Below are 13,105 nucleotides of genomic sequence, written 5' to 3'. Positions count from 1 at the left end.
ACATCTATGGCTGTAGTTAATATTATTGATGATTTAGATAAATACTTACAGGTGGAATGCTTCACTTTTGAAAACACAGAAGATTGCAGAAAAAAGCTTTCCAATACACGATTTAACTTCAAATTACTAACGCTTAATGTAAGAAGTTACCAACGCAACTTTGATGACTTTGCAGTTACTTTAACAAACCTCAACCTTAATTTTGACATTATCGTTTTAACCGAATGTTGGCTTTCTGATGGCACAATACTAGATGTTTTACCTGGATATTCTGTAGCAAGGACAAATACACAGAACAACAAAAACGGCGGGATAATAATCTATCTGCGAGACATCTACTCCAAGACCATTTTACAATCGAACATAACTGACTCAGATAGTCTCCTCATTCAAATTGACACAAATACCGTTATCCTAGGGCTATATCGTTCTCCTGCTTACTCAAACATAGATAGGTTCTTATTCTCTCTAGACGAAAACTTGAGTACATTAAGCAGATACCAAACAGTAATTGTTGCAGGGGATATTAATATCGACATATGTAATCCGGCTCATAACAAACAAAACGACTACCTGAATGTCATAGCATCGCATGGGCTTGTTCCAGTCATAAACGCTCCCACTAGAGAGAATGCATGCTTGGATCACATATTTATTAAATCACCCTTTGGACAAACTGGTGCTGTATTTAAAAGCTCTATAACAGACCACGACATCGCTATTGCTGCAACTACAATCAATCATAAAGAGAGCTCCTCTCCTCGTATCCGATGGAAATTTTTTATCGACGAGACTGCGGTTACTAATGACATCAGTAATTTAACGTGGTCAAACGTACTTTCATGCAGCTATCTTAATACAGCAGTCACTATATTCACAACTTTAATATTAAACATCATTGATAAACACTCAAAAAAAGTACACATAAGTCGTAAAAAGCTTAACATAAAACCCTGGATAACTCCGAATCTTATCAAATGTATAAAACGTAGAGATAAACTGCACAGTCTCACCAAAAAACATCCCTACGATGAAAATAGGCGTCTCACTTACAAGAAATACAGAAATGTTTGCAACAAGCTTCTATTCACACTAAAAACCGAGTACTATAGCAAGCAAATAGAGGACTCCAAGCATAATCCAAAAAAACTCTGGAATACACTTAAATCTATCATGCATCCTTCCGCACACAAAAATGACCCGATAAAACTAGCTAATGACACACAGAACAACACACTAAATTCACTCAACCACTATTTCACGACAGTTGGCAAAAATCTCTCTAATACAATCTTAAACAGGCTCTCTGCAACAGAACAAACACTCACAAACAATCACTCACTGGCCACACCGTCGATAAACTCTTTTTTCTTCCTCCCTACTGATGAATCCGAAGTCGACAAATATCTCTCACAGATTAAAACTGATAGCTCGCCTGGACCTGACGGCATTACGGCACGCTTATTGAAAAAAATAAGGCCTTTTATCGCTAAACCTCTTTCCTACATATTTAACCTGAGTTTAAGTACAGGCTCATTCCCTGATTGCTGGAAAATTGCAGCCGTAACCCCCATCCATAAAGGTGGGCCAGTCGACATCCCTGAAAACTTCAGACCTATCGCGCTACTCAATATCTTATCGAAACTTCTTGAGAAGATAGTTAACAGAAGACTACTTAACTACCTAGACAAACAAAATCTTATTAGTGACAGGCAATTCGGATTCAGAAAGGGTAAATCGACGGAAGACGCTGCCATACTGCTAACTAACTCAGTGGCCTCGCATATACAAAATGGCGAACAAGCTTTGGCGGTATTCATCGACCTAGCCAAAGCGTTCGATACCATCTCGCCGAGTCTGCTCATAAAAAAGTTAGAATCAGTCGGAATAAGGGGCCTTGCGCTTGACTGGTTCTCCAGCTACTTGACTGACCGCAAACAATACGTAAAAATAGACGGGATAGCGAGTGAGGTCTTACCAATTAAATTTGGCGTACCGCAGGGCAGCATACTCGGTCCCACCTTATTTACCCTGTACATAAACGAAATAGTAAACTTACCCCTAAATAGTGCTCAAATAATATCCTATGCAGACGACACAGCCATTATATTCCATTCTACCGGATGGGATGAGGTGTACAAACTCGCAGAATCTGGACTCCAAACTTTAGCTAAAGCTCTTGATAGAAATCTCTTAACTTTAAATATAAAAAAAACTAAATTAATTGCTTTCTCCAAAACACAGGCATCGAAACCTAATCAAAATCTCCAAGTTAAATTTCATACGTGCAATAATCCTGAATTAACCAATTGCGACCAAAACTGTACTACAGTGGAACGTGTAAAAACAATAAGATATCTCGGAATCACACTGGACGAAAACTTATCTTTCAAATCCCACATAGAAACATTGTCTTCGCGAACAAGAAAACTCATTTATGTAATGAAAAAACTGCGAGATTGTACTCCTCTTCCAATTCTCACCTCCGTATTTCACGCGCTCTGTCAATCTATTCTGCAATATGGCATATCTGTTTGGGGGGGCGCCGGAATAACTAACTTCATCACTGTGGAGAGAGCGCAAAGAGCCGTCATAAAGGTGATGCTGAGAAAACCCTTCCGCTTCCCAACAGCTGACCTGTATAGCGAGTTCGCAGTCCTAAGGGTCAGGCAGCTCTTCGTTCTCAAGGCTGTGTTAACTACTCACAGAACCTTAAAAATAAGAAAGGACTTTAAAAAACTTACCTCAAGGCGCACATTCTCACTGCCATGTCCTCGTGCATCCTCCCTTTTAGCTAAACGATGTCCAAAATTTTTATTTCCTCGGATATACAATAGTGTCAACAAACATTGTAACATAACACTACTATCGAACTACACATGCAAGAAAGTCATAAAGAAATGGTTACAAACGCTATCTTTTGAAGAAACCGAACAATTACTTAAAGGACCACTGAGCTAACACACATGCCTTCACTCACAAACAATGACACATACTCACACACACACACTCTCACACACACACGCAAACACACACACACACACACACACATTATCACGAACACGCGTGCTGCAAACCGCAAAATAATGTACTTTGTGTTTTTCTTTTATTTTTTTTATTAATTGTATTAACTTCCATTACATTAGATTATTTACCTACTTGTTAAATCTCTACTGTCCATAACATATGTATATAACCAAGAAGCGCAACTCAGGGTCCCAAGACACAAGTATTTCACTTAGTTTGGGATCCACTGTCGTACTCTAATTGTAAAACATAAAATGGACAAATAAATTTATTTCATTTCATTTCATTTCATTCAACCACGTAAACTACAATTCTAACTTTTTTTTTAACTTTATTCAATTTCACTTCATTTCATTCAATTTTATTTTCATTCACTTTCATTAAATTCAATTTCATTTCACTTCACTTCATTTAACACAATTTTTATTGCATTTGCATCAATTTCCTTTCATTTCATTCAATTTGACTTCATTTCATTGCACTCAATTTCTTTCCATTCAACTCAAATTACATTTCACTGTCGTTCAATTCAAATTTCATTCAATTTTTATTCAATGCAAATTTCATTTCATTCATTTCACTCAATTGACACACCTTAATAAATATAGTTATATTTGTACGTGTTTTTTATGTTATTAATTAAGTATTTGCCTCATTTGTTGTTACTATTTCTTAGTGTGGTGTTTTCTTTTTTAACTTTTACGTCTTGTCTATGTATGTTGTGTGTGTGTTGTGCTGTCCTTGATAAATAAATGTTTTTCTATCAATTCAACTCACCTCGGCGTCAACAAATTCAGCCTAGCGCTCGTATGATCCACGTCCAAGAGTGGTTGATCGCTTTGCGTCAACTCCGCGCCATATTTAGCTCTGTAGTACGAACGGAAGGACTCGTGCTGTTCCGAGGGAAATGACGAGTCGGGCGTTAAGTGCCAACATATCTCGGCTACAAGGAAGAACTGGAAGGAATAAATTAAACATATAATAAACTAGCTTACCGCCCGCGGCTTCGCCCGCTCTCTCTAAAACGATTTGAGATTTAAACTATCCTATCTCTCAAGTTGGATCGAACTGCACATGGTGTGCGAATTTTATTATAATCAGTTAAGTGGTTTAGGAGTCCATTGAGGACAAACATTGTGACACGAGATTTATATAATATACTAGCTTTCCGACCGCGGCTTCGCCCGCGTTTTCAAAGAAAAACCCGCATAGTTCCCGTTCCCGAGGGATTTCCGGGATAAAACCTATCCTATCTCTCAAGTTGGATCGAACTGCACATGGAGTGCGAATTTTATTATAATCGGTTAAGTGGTTTGGAGTCCATTGAGGACAAACATTGTGACACGAGATTTATATATATATTATAAAGAGATTAAGATTAAGATAAGATAGTAAGTAAAATTTTTGATTTACACTATTTTGTTTTTTAATAACAATTATCTATACTAATATTATAAAGCTGAAGAGTTTGTTTGTTTGTTTGAACGCACTAATCTCGGGAACTAACGGTCCGATTTGAAAAATTCTTTCGGTGTTGGATAGCCCATTTACCGAGGAAGGCTATGTTATATATCATCACGCTGCACTGCGCTAAGACCAACAGGAGCGCAGCCACGCGGGCGAAACCGCGGAGCGCAGCTAGTTAGGTATATAACATAACATTTATTAATAAAAATAGATACTATAGATTTCATAAAAAGTTATAAGTAAATCTTGTTTTAAAATAAATCTTGTTAAATAAATGTTTCTTTCTTTCTTTCTTTCTAAAATAAATTAAGTATTTATTTTCCTAATGATTTTACCATGTTTTAATTTTCAATAATATATATTCTAACTAACCTGCGGTTGATCTTGATTCCTGTACCACGGAGTGACAACAGCTTCACTATATTTCTGCGGGTCAAATTTAAAAACTTCCCCGGGAGCTAGGAGAGGGTTTTCCACACGTTTCTCTATAGCTTTATCACCACGCTTTTCTATTGTTTTATCTGTATTTTTACCAATAGTTTTACCTATAGTTTTATCCATAGTTTTACCTATAATTTTATCTGTATCTATACCTATAGCTGTATTTGTTTTATCTGTATTTTTATCTATAGTTCTATCTGTAGCTCTATCTTTAGTGTTATCTATTGTTTTATCTGTTGTTTTATCTATAGTTTTACCTATAGATGTATCTATAGTTTCATCTATAGTGTTATCTGTATTTTTATCTATAGCTTTATGTATAGTTTTAACTACAGTTCTATATATGTTTTCGTCTGTATTTCTATCTATTACTTCGTTTTCACCTAACTCATCTCCTGTAGTTGTAGGAACACTTTCAACTCCCTTCTCTTCATTTTTAGCTTCACTTTGACTCCCAGATTCTTCAATATTATCCACTGTAGTATTTAAATTTGTATCAACATTTGTTTCTTTAGTTTTTTCACTTATGTCTTGAATATTATTTACAATATTATAAACACTTTCTTTTCCTGAATTTTTCACATTTTCATTTTTAGCATCTACTGTTTTATCTAATAGATTTTCTTCGTTATTATCAAGTTTATTTTCCACAATATTTTTCACTGTATCATCATTTTTCCCAACAATATTTTCCAGAGTAATACTTTTATCATTTTTATCTACCCCATTTTCTTTCCATAATAATTCTTCTTGCTTTTTGTCTTCTGTATGTTTGTATATGAGTTCCAGGAATGCCCAGTCTATGTCGACCATAGTACTGCCATCCGGTTTTGTTTCTGTAAATTAATTTTTATTATGTTTAGTTTAGTTTTAGTCTATTAGAGGTAGTTATTAAAATAACTAAAAAGATTTTATATAACGTGATATTTTTATAACTTCTAAAAAGTTTTAAAAATAAAATCTGTAAATTGGTAGTCTTAAATCACAGTGCGACAAAAAATATTTTTCTCGCATCTCCAAAAGTTTTAATTTTTAATTTATTAAAGAAGATAAATTTAGTATGGAATTTAAAGTGAAACGGCTGAAATTTTTGCGATGAATACTAAAACATCTACGCTACTAATAAATTACATAAATCTTAAATTATCTCACTTTTTATTGTAGGCACTATATAATAATTATTTTGCGTTGATCCTTCTGTCTGTAACTTCATACCACGCCTGCGCACGCGCAGGACATCGGAGAATACGAATCGCATAAACCTGAAAATATAGTAATTTGTTTTAATTTTAATCGAGATGAATAATTTTATAAGTACTTAAAGTAATTTCATTTATTTTCAAATATTTGTGTGATGAACATAGATGTTTGCTCTGTGTCTGGATGTTAATTATCTACATATAAGTATTTATTTAAATTATATATGTATGTATATCAGCCATCTGGTTTCCATAACATAAGCGAAAGCTTAGTATGGAATCAGATCGTGCCGTGTGTGAAAATTGTCCTGAAATATTTATATTTCTTTTATTTATTTGTTGTTATTGATGTGTATTGCCCTCTACTGCACTAGAATGCAGTGTAATAGGCAATAGCCATGACCACTTTTCGATAGGCAAGCAATTATAGGCATATTTGTTTATCTACACTAATATTATAAAGAGGAAAACTTTGTTTGTTTGATTGTAATGAACAGGCTCATAAACTACTGGACCGATTTTAAAAATTCTTTCACCATTCGAAAGCTACATTATCCACGAGTAACATAGACTAGGTTTTATCCCGGAAATCCCACGGGAACGGGAACTATGCGGGTTTTTCTTTGAAAACGCGGGCGAAGCCGCAGGCGGAAAGCTAGTAAAAAATATTTCATAAAAAAATTGGTTGTCTGTAAAGTCGGTTTACTGACGATAGTTGAACGTGACAACGTATTGTGCTTCTTTGTCGCTCGTTCCGCGCTCTCGCTCGCACTTCAAGCCTTACATGGAACGCCTCAGATGAGTCACAGCGAGGTAACGCCGCATGAGTCATGTTTTTTCGTGCGTGCAGCCGGCTCTATCGAATTATAAGACGTTGTTACGTCAAAAATATTTAATAAGAAATACGTCTCATCTGGTTATCAGATCGGTGAAGGACGATCTCCCACGGGCTCTCTTACAATATTACTAACCTTCGTATCAATTTATCCCGTCTCGGCGACAATCTCACGTCCGCCTCTAGAGCCGGTTCGACGGACACACGGACTTCACCAGACCGCGTGTATACCGGGAACGCGGGTATTTGTAGTCTGTGGAAATATAATAAAAATGTTGTGTGGTTTTATGAAACCACGGTAAAAGTGAAACTTTTTTTCACACTATAGACATTTAACTAAAAATTATCGTATTTGTACGATAATTGTCGTACGTATCGTGCGTCACGCGACATGCGCTACACAGACCAAAAAGTTTGAGACGATGTAATAAAAGTTTCACTTTAATTAGTATTTTATATACGAATTTTAAATAATTACTTTCATTTTTGGAATTTCGCAGTTTGTTTCCAAATGGTCTTTCTTGATCGACTTAAAAAGTTAATTAATATTAATAAATGTTATTTTTTATGTTCGTGAATAACTTCGTCGTTTATGAACCGGTTCTGAAAATTTTTTGGGGGTAATAATTTTTAGATATAATGCATTTCCGTTGCCGCTATAATAACTAAGGATAAACAATAATTGGACACATAAATTGGTCCAATTATTGTTGGGTGACCATTTGTTTTGCAGAACTGCGTACTTATATACGGAACATATAGTGTTGCATATTGCATGTATTAGTGTTGTGTTGCATGTATGTTGCATGTGTTGTGTGTTGCATGTATAAGTGTTGTGTTTTGCATGTGTTGTGTGCTGCATGTGTTGTATATTGCATGTTGAATGTGTTGTGTGTTGCATGTATGTATAGGTAAACCAGAATCTGATGGCAATTAGGGAAATCAAAATTTTGAGTGTGCAACCCTGGGGAAAATGGACTGAACGATCTTGATACTGCTTATTTTTTATTTTGTCCTCAATATCATTAGTCACGTTACATAAGTGGACAATACTGTACTTAATAATGAGATATCCACTTAATATGATGTAGGTACATAAATATACAATTATACATATTACTTTTATACAGGTAATACATATTATTATTTACACATACCTATATTTGTATATTCATTACCAGTATGCCATGTGAAAATATCGATATAATTATAATGTAGATCAAAACTGCTTATAATTTTTTATAAAATAAAATATAAATAAAATAAAACTATGTTTATTTTAAATTATTAACAGATACACACATTATAAAATTGACTTGGACAGCTTGGACTTGACGAATAGCCGTATTGGAAACTCCTGTAATAAGTTTTCATAAAATTTTATTCTAATCAACAAACAATATTATAGTTACCTACATATAATATTTTTTTAATTTAAAGTATCAAAACGGGTAAGTTCAATTTACCAATAAAATCTTCAAAATTGAAAATTGTGATGTGTTTGACCCTTCTTCATCGAATGTTTTTCTATACACATTATAAACAACACCTCTTGCTTGTGATCGCAGCGGCTTTTTCGACATTTTCGAAGATTTTTTAGACAAAATCCTAAAAATTATTCATCAACTGCAAAAAAGACAAATAATTTGACAACCAATTTGATAGTTGTCAAATAAGTTGCCACATGAAAATCTTTTATTTCATAAATAAAAATATGCTATCAGATTCTGGTAGACCTATATGTTGCATGTGTTGTGTTTTGCATGTGTTAGTGTTTTGTGTTGGTATAGTGTGTTGGACGTGTTGCATGTTGCATGTATAAGTGTTGTGTTTTGCATGTTGTATGTGTTGTGTGTTGCATGTTGCATTTATTAGTGTTATGTAGCATGCATGTTGCACATATTAGTTTTGTGTTGCATGTATGTCGCATGAATTAGTGTTGCATGTTGCACGTGTTGTGTTGCATGTTGCATGTTGCACGTGTTGCATGTTGCACGTGTTGTGTTGCATGTTGCATGTTGCACGTGTTGCATGTTGCATGTGTTGTGTGTTGCATGTTGCATGTGTTGTATGTTGCATGTGTTGCATGTGTTGTGTGTTGCATGTTGCACGTGTTATTGTGTTGCGTGTATGTTGGATGTGTTGTGTGTTGCACGTGTTGTGTTTTGCATGTATGTTGCATGTTGCATGTATTAGTGTTGTGTGTTGCATGTTGCATGTTGTATGTGTTGTGTTGCACGTGCTGTATACCTGTCCGGCGCAGCACACAGCAGCACGCCGAGCGCCTGCGCCGCGTGCTGCGGCAGGTGCAGGCGGCGGCCGCGCGTGTTGTACCGCTCGGGCAACGCACACCACAGACCGGCTACTAGCGCGTGTAGGGTGTTGCGTTTGCCTGTTGGATTTGTGTTGTTATCTTCATTACCAAGTTACCAACATAAGTATTAAAATCACAATATTTAGAAAAACAAAGTGACAATGAAAGCTAAAGTAAAGTAGAACAAGTGATAACTGCGTTAAAATAAAAACAACCGACTTCAAACTTGCACTTGCAAAATTTACAAATACCTACAGACAAAAATGCTCATAAAATAAAAACTACTGGGCCTATCCGAATAAAATTTTTATGGGACCAATTCGACACCATCCCGCATCGAACAAAAAAAGAATCACGTAAATCGGTTCAGAAACCTCGGAGTAATCGGTGTACATACATAAAAAAAAAAAAAATATACCGGCCGAATTGATAACCTCCTCCTTTTTTTTGAAGTCGGTTAAAAATCACAATATTTAGATAGACAAAGTGACAATGAAAGCTAAAGTAAAGTAGATAAAACGCAAACGTATATGTGAGAAAAAATATTGTATAACACCTTTAAATAACTATATACGAGCAAATAAATATATTTGATTTGATTAGTTTTCAATGAACTCACCGTTCCCTTTCACAGGTATATGTTGTGGCACCGGATTCGCTTCTATTTCAGCGTCGCTTGTATCTATGACTGGCTGACAATCAGTGAACGCCCAGGCTGTCTGATATATGTACGATAATAAAAAAAAAATATAAATAAATATTTCAGGACAATTTTCACATACGGCACGATCTGATCCCATACTAAGCTTTCGCTTGTGTTATGGAAGCCTAAATACTTATATAGATAATTAACACCCAGACATATAGCAAACATCAATGTTCATCACACAAATATTTGCCCCGGATGGGAATCGAACCCACAACCAACCAAGCCAACTGTAAATAAACGTTTTTTACATAAATTTTGGTTTTCCTGTTCGAGTCGACATTTTAGAAACTAACGCATTAAGACATTTCTTTATTATTTTAACTTTAAAACTTACCCGTTTATAGTAATATTGTCTTCGCTTAGTCGTCCCCGGTCTTGCGGAATCACTGTTGTCCGAAAACTCGGTGTTTATATTCGAGTCCAATTCCGCTGCCTTGAAGTTTTCTTTACCTGTGAATTATATATTTATTTAGGCTTTATATCAGCACTTTTTTTAACTACATTTAAAACTTATTTTTCGTAACAAATGTGCAATAATAATTCAGAAATATATTGAATTTCGTTCGCTTCACCTATTTATACAAAAACCACTCCATAATCACGAGAAAACAACAACACTAATCTACGTATATGCTAATATTATAAAGCTGAAGAGTTTGTTTGTTTGAACGCGCTAATCTCGGGAACTACTGGTCCGATTTGAAAAATTCTTTCGGTGTTAGATAGCCTATTTATCGAGGAAGGTTATAGGCTATATATCATCACGCTACGACCAACAGGAGTGGAGCCACGGGGGTGAAACCACGCGGAGCAGCTAGTATGGTCTAAACAAGAACTTAAATAGTCAAAAACATCAACAAAGTATACTTACTTACAACAAACTCCACTAAATAAAAATGTTTTGAAACCCATAAAACATCTTTACAGCTATATCCAAATACATACATAGCTAAGCTATAAGGTTCTTTGAAATAAAAATGTTTTGATCCCATGACCTTTTGTCTACTCTCTGTATCCCGGTTACTTGATTTAACTATAAAAAAAAACTAGATTTCCGCCCGCGGCTTCGCCCGCGTTTGCAAAGGAAAACCCGCATAGTTCCCGTTCCCGTGCGATTTCCGGGATAAAAACTATCCTATGTGTTAATCCAAGTTACCCTCTATATGTGTGCTAAATTTCATTGTAATCGGTTCAGTAGTTTTTACGTGAAAGAGTAACAAACATCCATACATCCATACATCCATACAAACCTTCGCCTTTATAATATATATTAGATATTAGATATTTTTAGAGTTTTCATACATTTATAAGGTAAATAATATTAACATACCTATAGGCATCAGCTGATCGTCTAGCTCCCCAGATTTATGCAATATCCTGCAAGCTTGTAGAGCTACCATTCTTCGCGCTAGCACCCTTGTTGGCATGGGGTGACCCTATAAATAGATATAACTCATAATCTATACTAATATTATAAAGTTGAAGAGTTTGTTTGAACGCGCTAATCTCAGGAACTACTGGTCAGGTTTGAAAAATTCTTTCGGTGATAAATAGCCCATTTATCGAGGAAGGCTATAGGCTATATATTACCACGCTAAGACCAAGAGAAGCGTAGCAATGCGGGTGAAACCGCGAGGCACAGCTAGTGTGTGATATGGTGCTATATTATGTGTCACTCATATTATAACGTCAGTTACTGTTATTATGTACATGTGTTATTCTATATCTATCAACTAACAGATACATACCACAATGTTATACTTCACGGGGCAATTGAGGGGCATTCGTAGGGTGCATATATACGCGGTTTGCACTCCGTCACCCGCCGGGAGTCGAACCTGCTCCATCCACCATTGCGGCGCTAGCCGTGTGAACGTATCTGACGGTAGCTTACCACAGTACCTATGGTCAAATATAATTATTTGCTAACATAATTTTACAATTAACAACTTGACTTAAAAAAGCTACTATGGAGTTTCTTGCCGGTTCTTCTCCATAGATACTGCTTTCCGAATCGGTGGTAAATGTTAAAAATATGTAATGATGATTCAAAAGTGCTTCTAGAAGTCTAATTGAATAAATAAATGTTTGAGTCAAAATTACGATCAAAACTGTCCCATTCCAAACTCTACTTCTTTTTGAATAATACGTAAGAATCATCTACAACTTGCAAATAGCATTCTCTTTTATTCACGTTATAATATACTCAAACTAAAACTTGCATGACTACAGCCATAATATTTAAAACACATTTGTTTGTTTGTCTATCTGTTTCTCTTAATCCTATCTACTTACCTATTAATCAAAGCGATAGCGCTGTTCAAATCAACACTTGCAACAATTTCTCCTTTCTTCTCAACTTCATAAGTCACTTTAATGTCATTACCAACTTTAGTGTCACTTTTACCACTAACTTTGGAATTTACACTTTGACCACTTGCATTAGAGTCTATTTCACTTTGACTTTTACCACGGTCTCTGAAGTCTAAACTAACACTACTATCCAACACTGTATGTTTTTCTCTAACTTTAGTAAGGTCATTATTTTTAACATCTTTCAGTTTAGTATCATTATCTCTAAGTTTATCATTAATTTCATTATTCGCTTTCACATCAGTATCATTATTTTCACTTTTACCATCTTCTAGTTGTTTAGTATATTCTCTATCATTAATAACTTTAGTAATGACTTTATCATTACAATCTTTAGGAGTGTAAGTTTTAACATATTGTGTGTATGTATCTGCTTCATTTTCTTCTTCCGATGTTGGTTCATTTTGAATGCCACAACCGCATTTTCTTGTTACAATCTGAAAATGAAGTATTGTTATTAATTTTAAAAAGCTTCTTTGCTAAATTGTTTTGCTATTTTGCACATACCTAGTGTTTTATTGGGTAAAATATGGCGACTTTGAATTTGAAATGTGAAGAAAGAAAAATTTAACACATATTTTGCATGATCTGGCTCCGTCTATATTGGCAGCTTAAAATATTTCCTGTCTTTTTTAACCTATACAACCAAATCTTGCTCAAAGCTTCTAAGTTTCAATTGTTTATTTATTTCAATCTAATCGTATTTATACGTTCCATTACGAGCTTTACCATTATTTCTA

General features: G+C 35.0%; 1 protein-coding gene across 1 annotated transcript in view; it reads right to left on the bottom strand.

The window, feature by feature from the left end:
• LOC123704798 (endoribonuclease Dcr-1) overlaps window positions 1–13,105 on the bottom strand; it is a 48,920-nt gene that overhangs the window by 26,584 nt on the left and 9,231 nt on the right. The window contains exons 12-21 of the mRNA XM_045653299.1: window positions 12,288–12,802; window positions 11,741–11,894; window positions 11,323–11,428; window positions 10,327–10,442; window positions 9,903–10,002; window positions 9,220–9,361; window positions 7,106–7,222; window positions 6,088–6,197; window positions 4,867–5,771; window positions 3,805–3,983 (exon numbers count right to left, since the gene is read on the bottom strand). Of these exons, the coding sequence (XP_045509255.1) occupies window positions 3,805–3,983; window positions 4,867–5,771; window positions 6,088–6,197; window positions 7,106–7,222; window positions 9,220–9,361; window positions 9,903–10,002; window positions 10,327–10,442; window positions 11,323–11,428; window positions 11,741–11,894; window positions 12,288–12,802 (2,444 nt within the window). The remainder of the gene's footprint in view (window positions 1–3,804; window positions 3,984–4,866; window positions 5,772–6,087; window positions 6,198–7,105; window positions 7,223–9,219; window positions 9,362–9,902; window positions 10,003–10,326; window positions 10,443–11,322; window positions 11,429–11,740; window positions 11,895–12,287; window positions 12,803–13,105) is intronic.

Source organism: Colias croceus, chromosome 30, assembly GCF_905220415.1.
Source record: "Colias croceus chromosome 30, ilColCroc2.1".
Taxonomy (NCBI): Eukaryota; Metazoa; Arthropoda; class Insecta; order Lepidoptera; family Pieridae; genus Colias; species Colias croceus.
The sequence above is the reverse complement of the archived record's forward strand: the minus strand, read 5'-3'. Positions and strand labels throughout refer to the sequence as shown.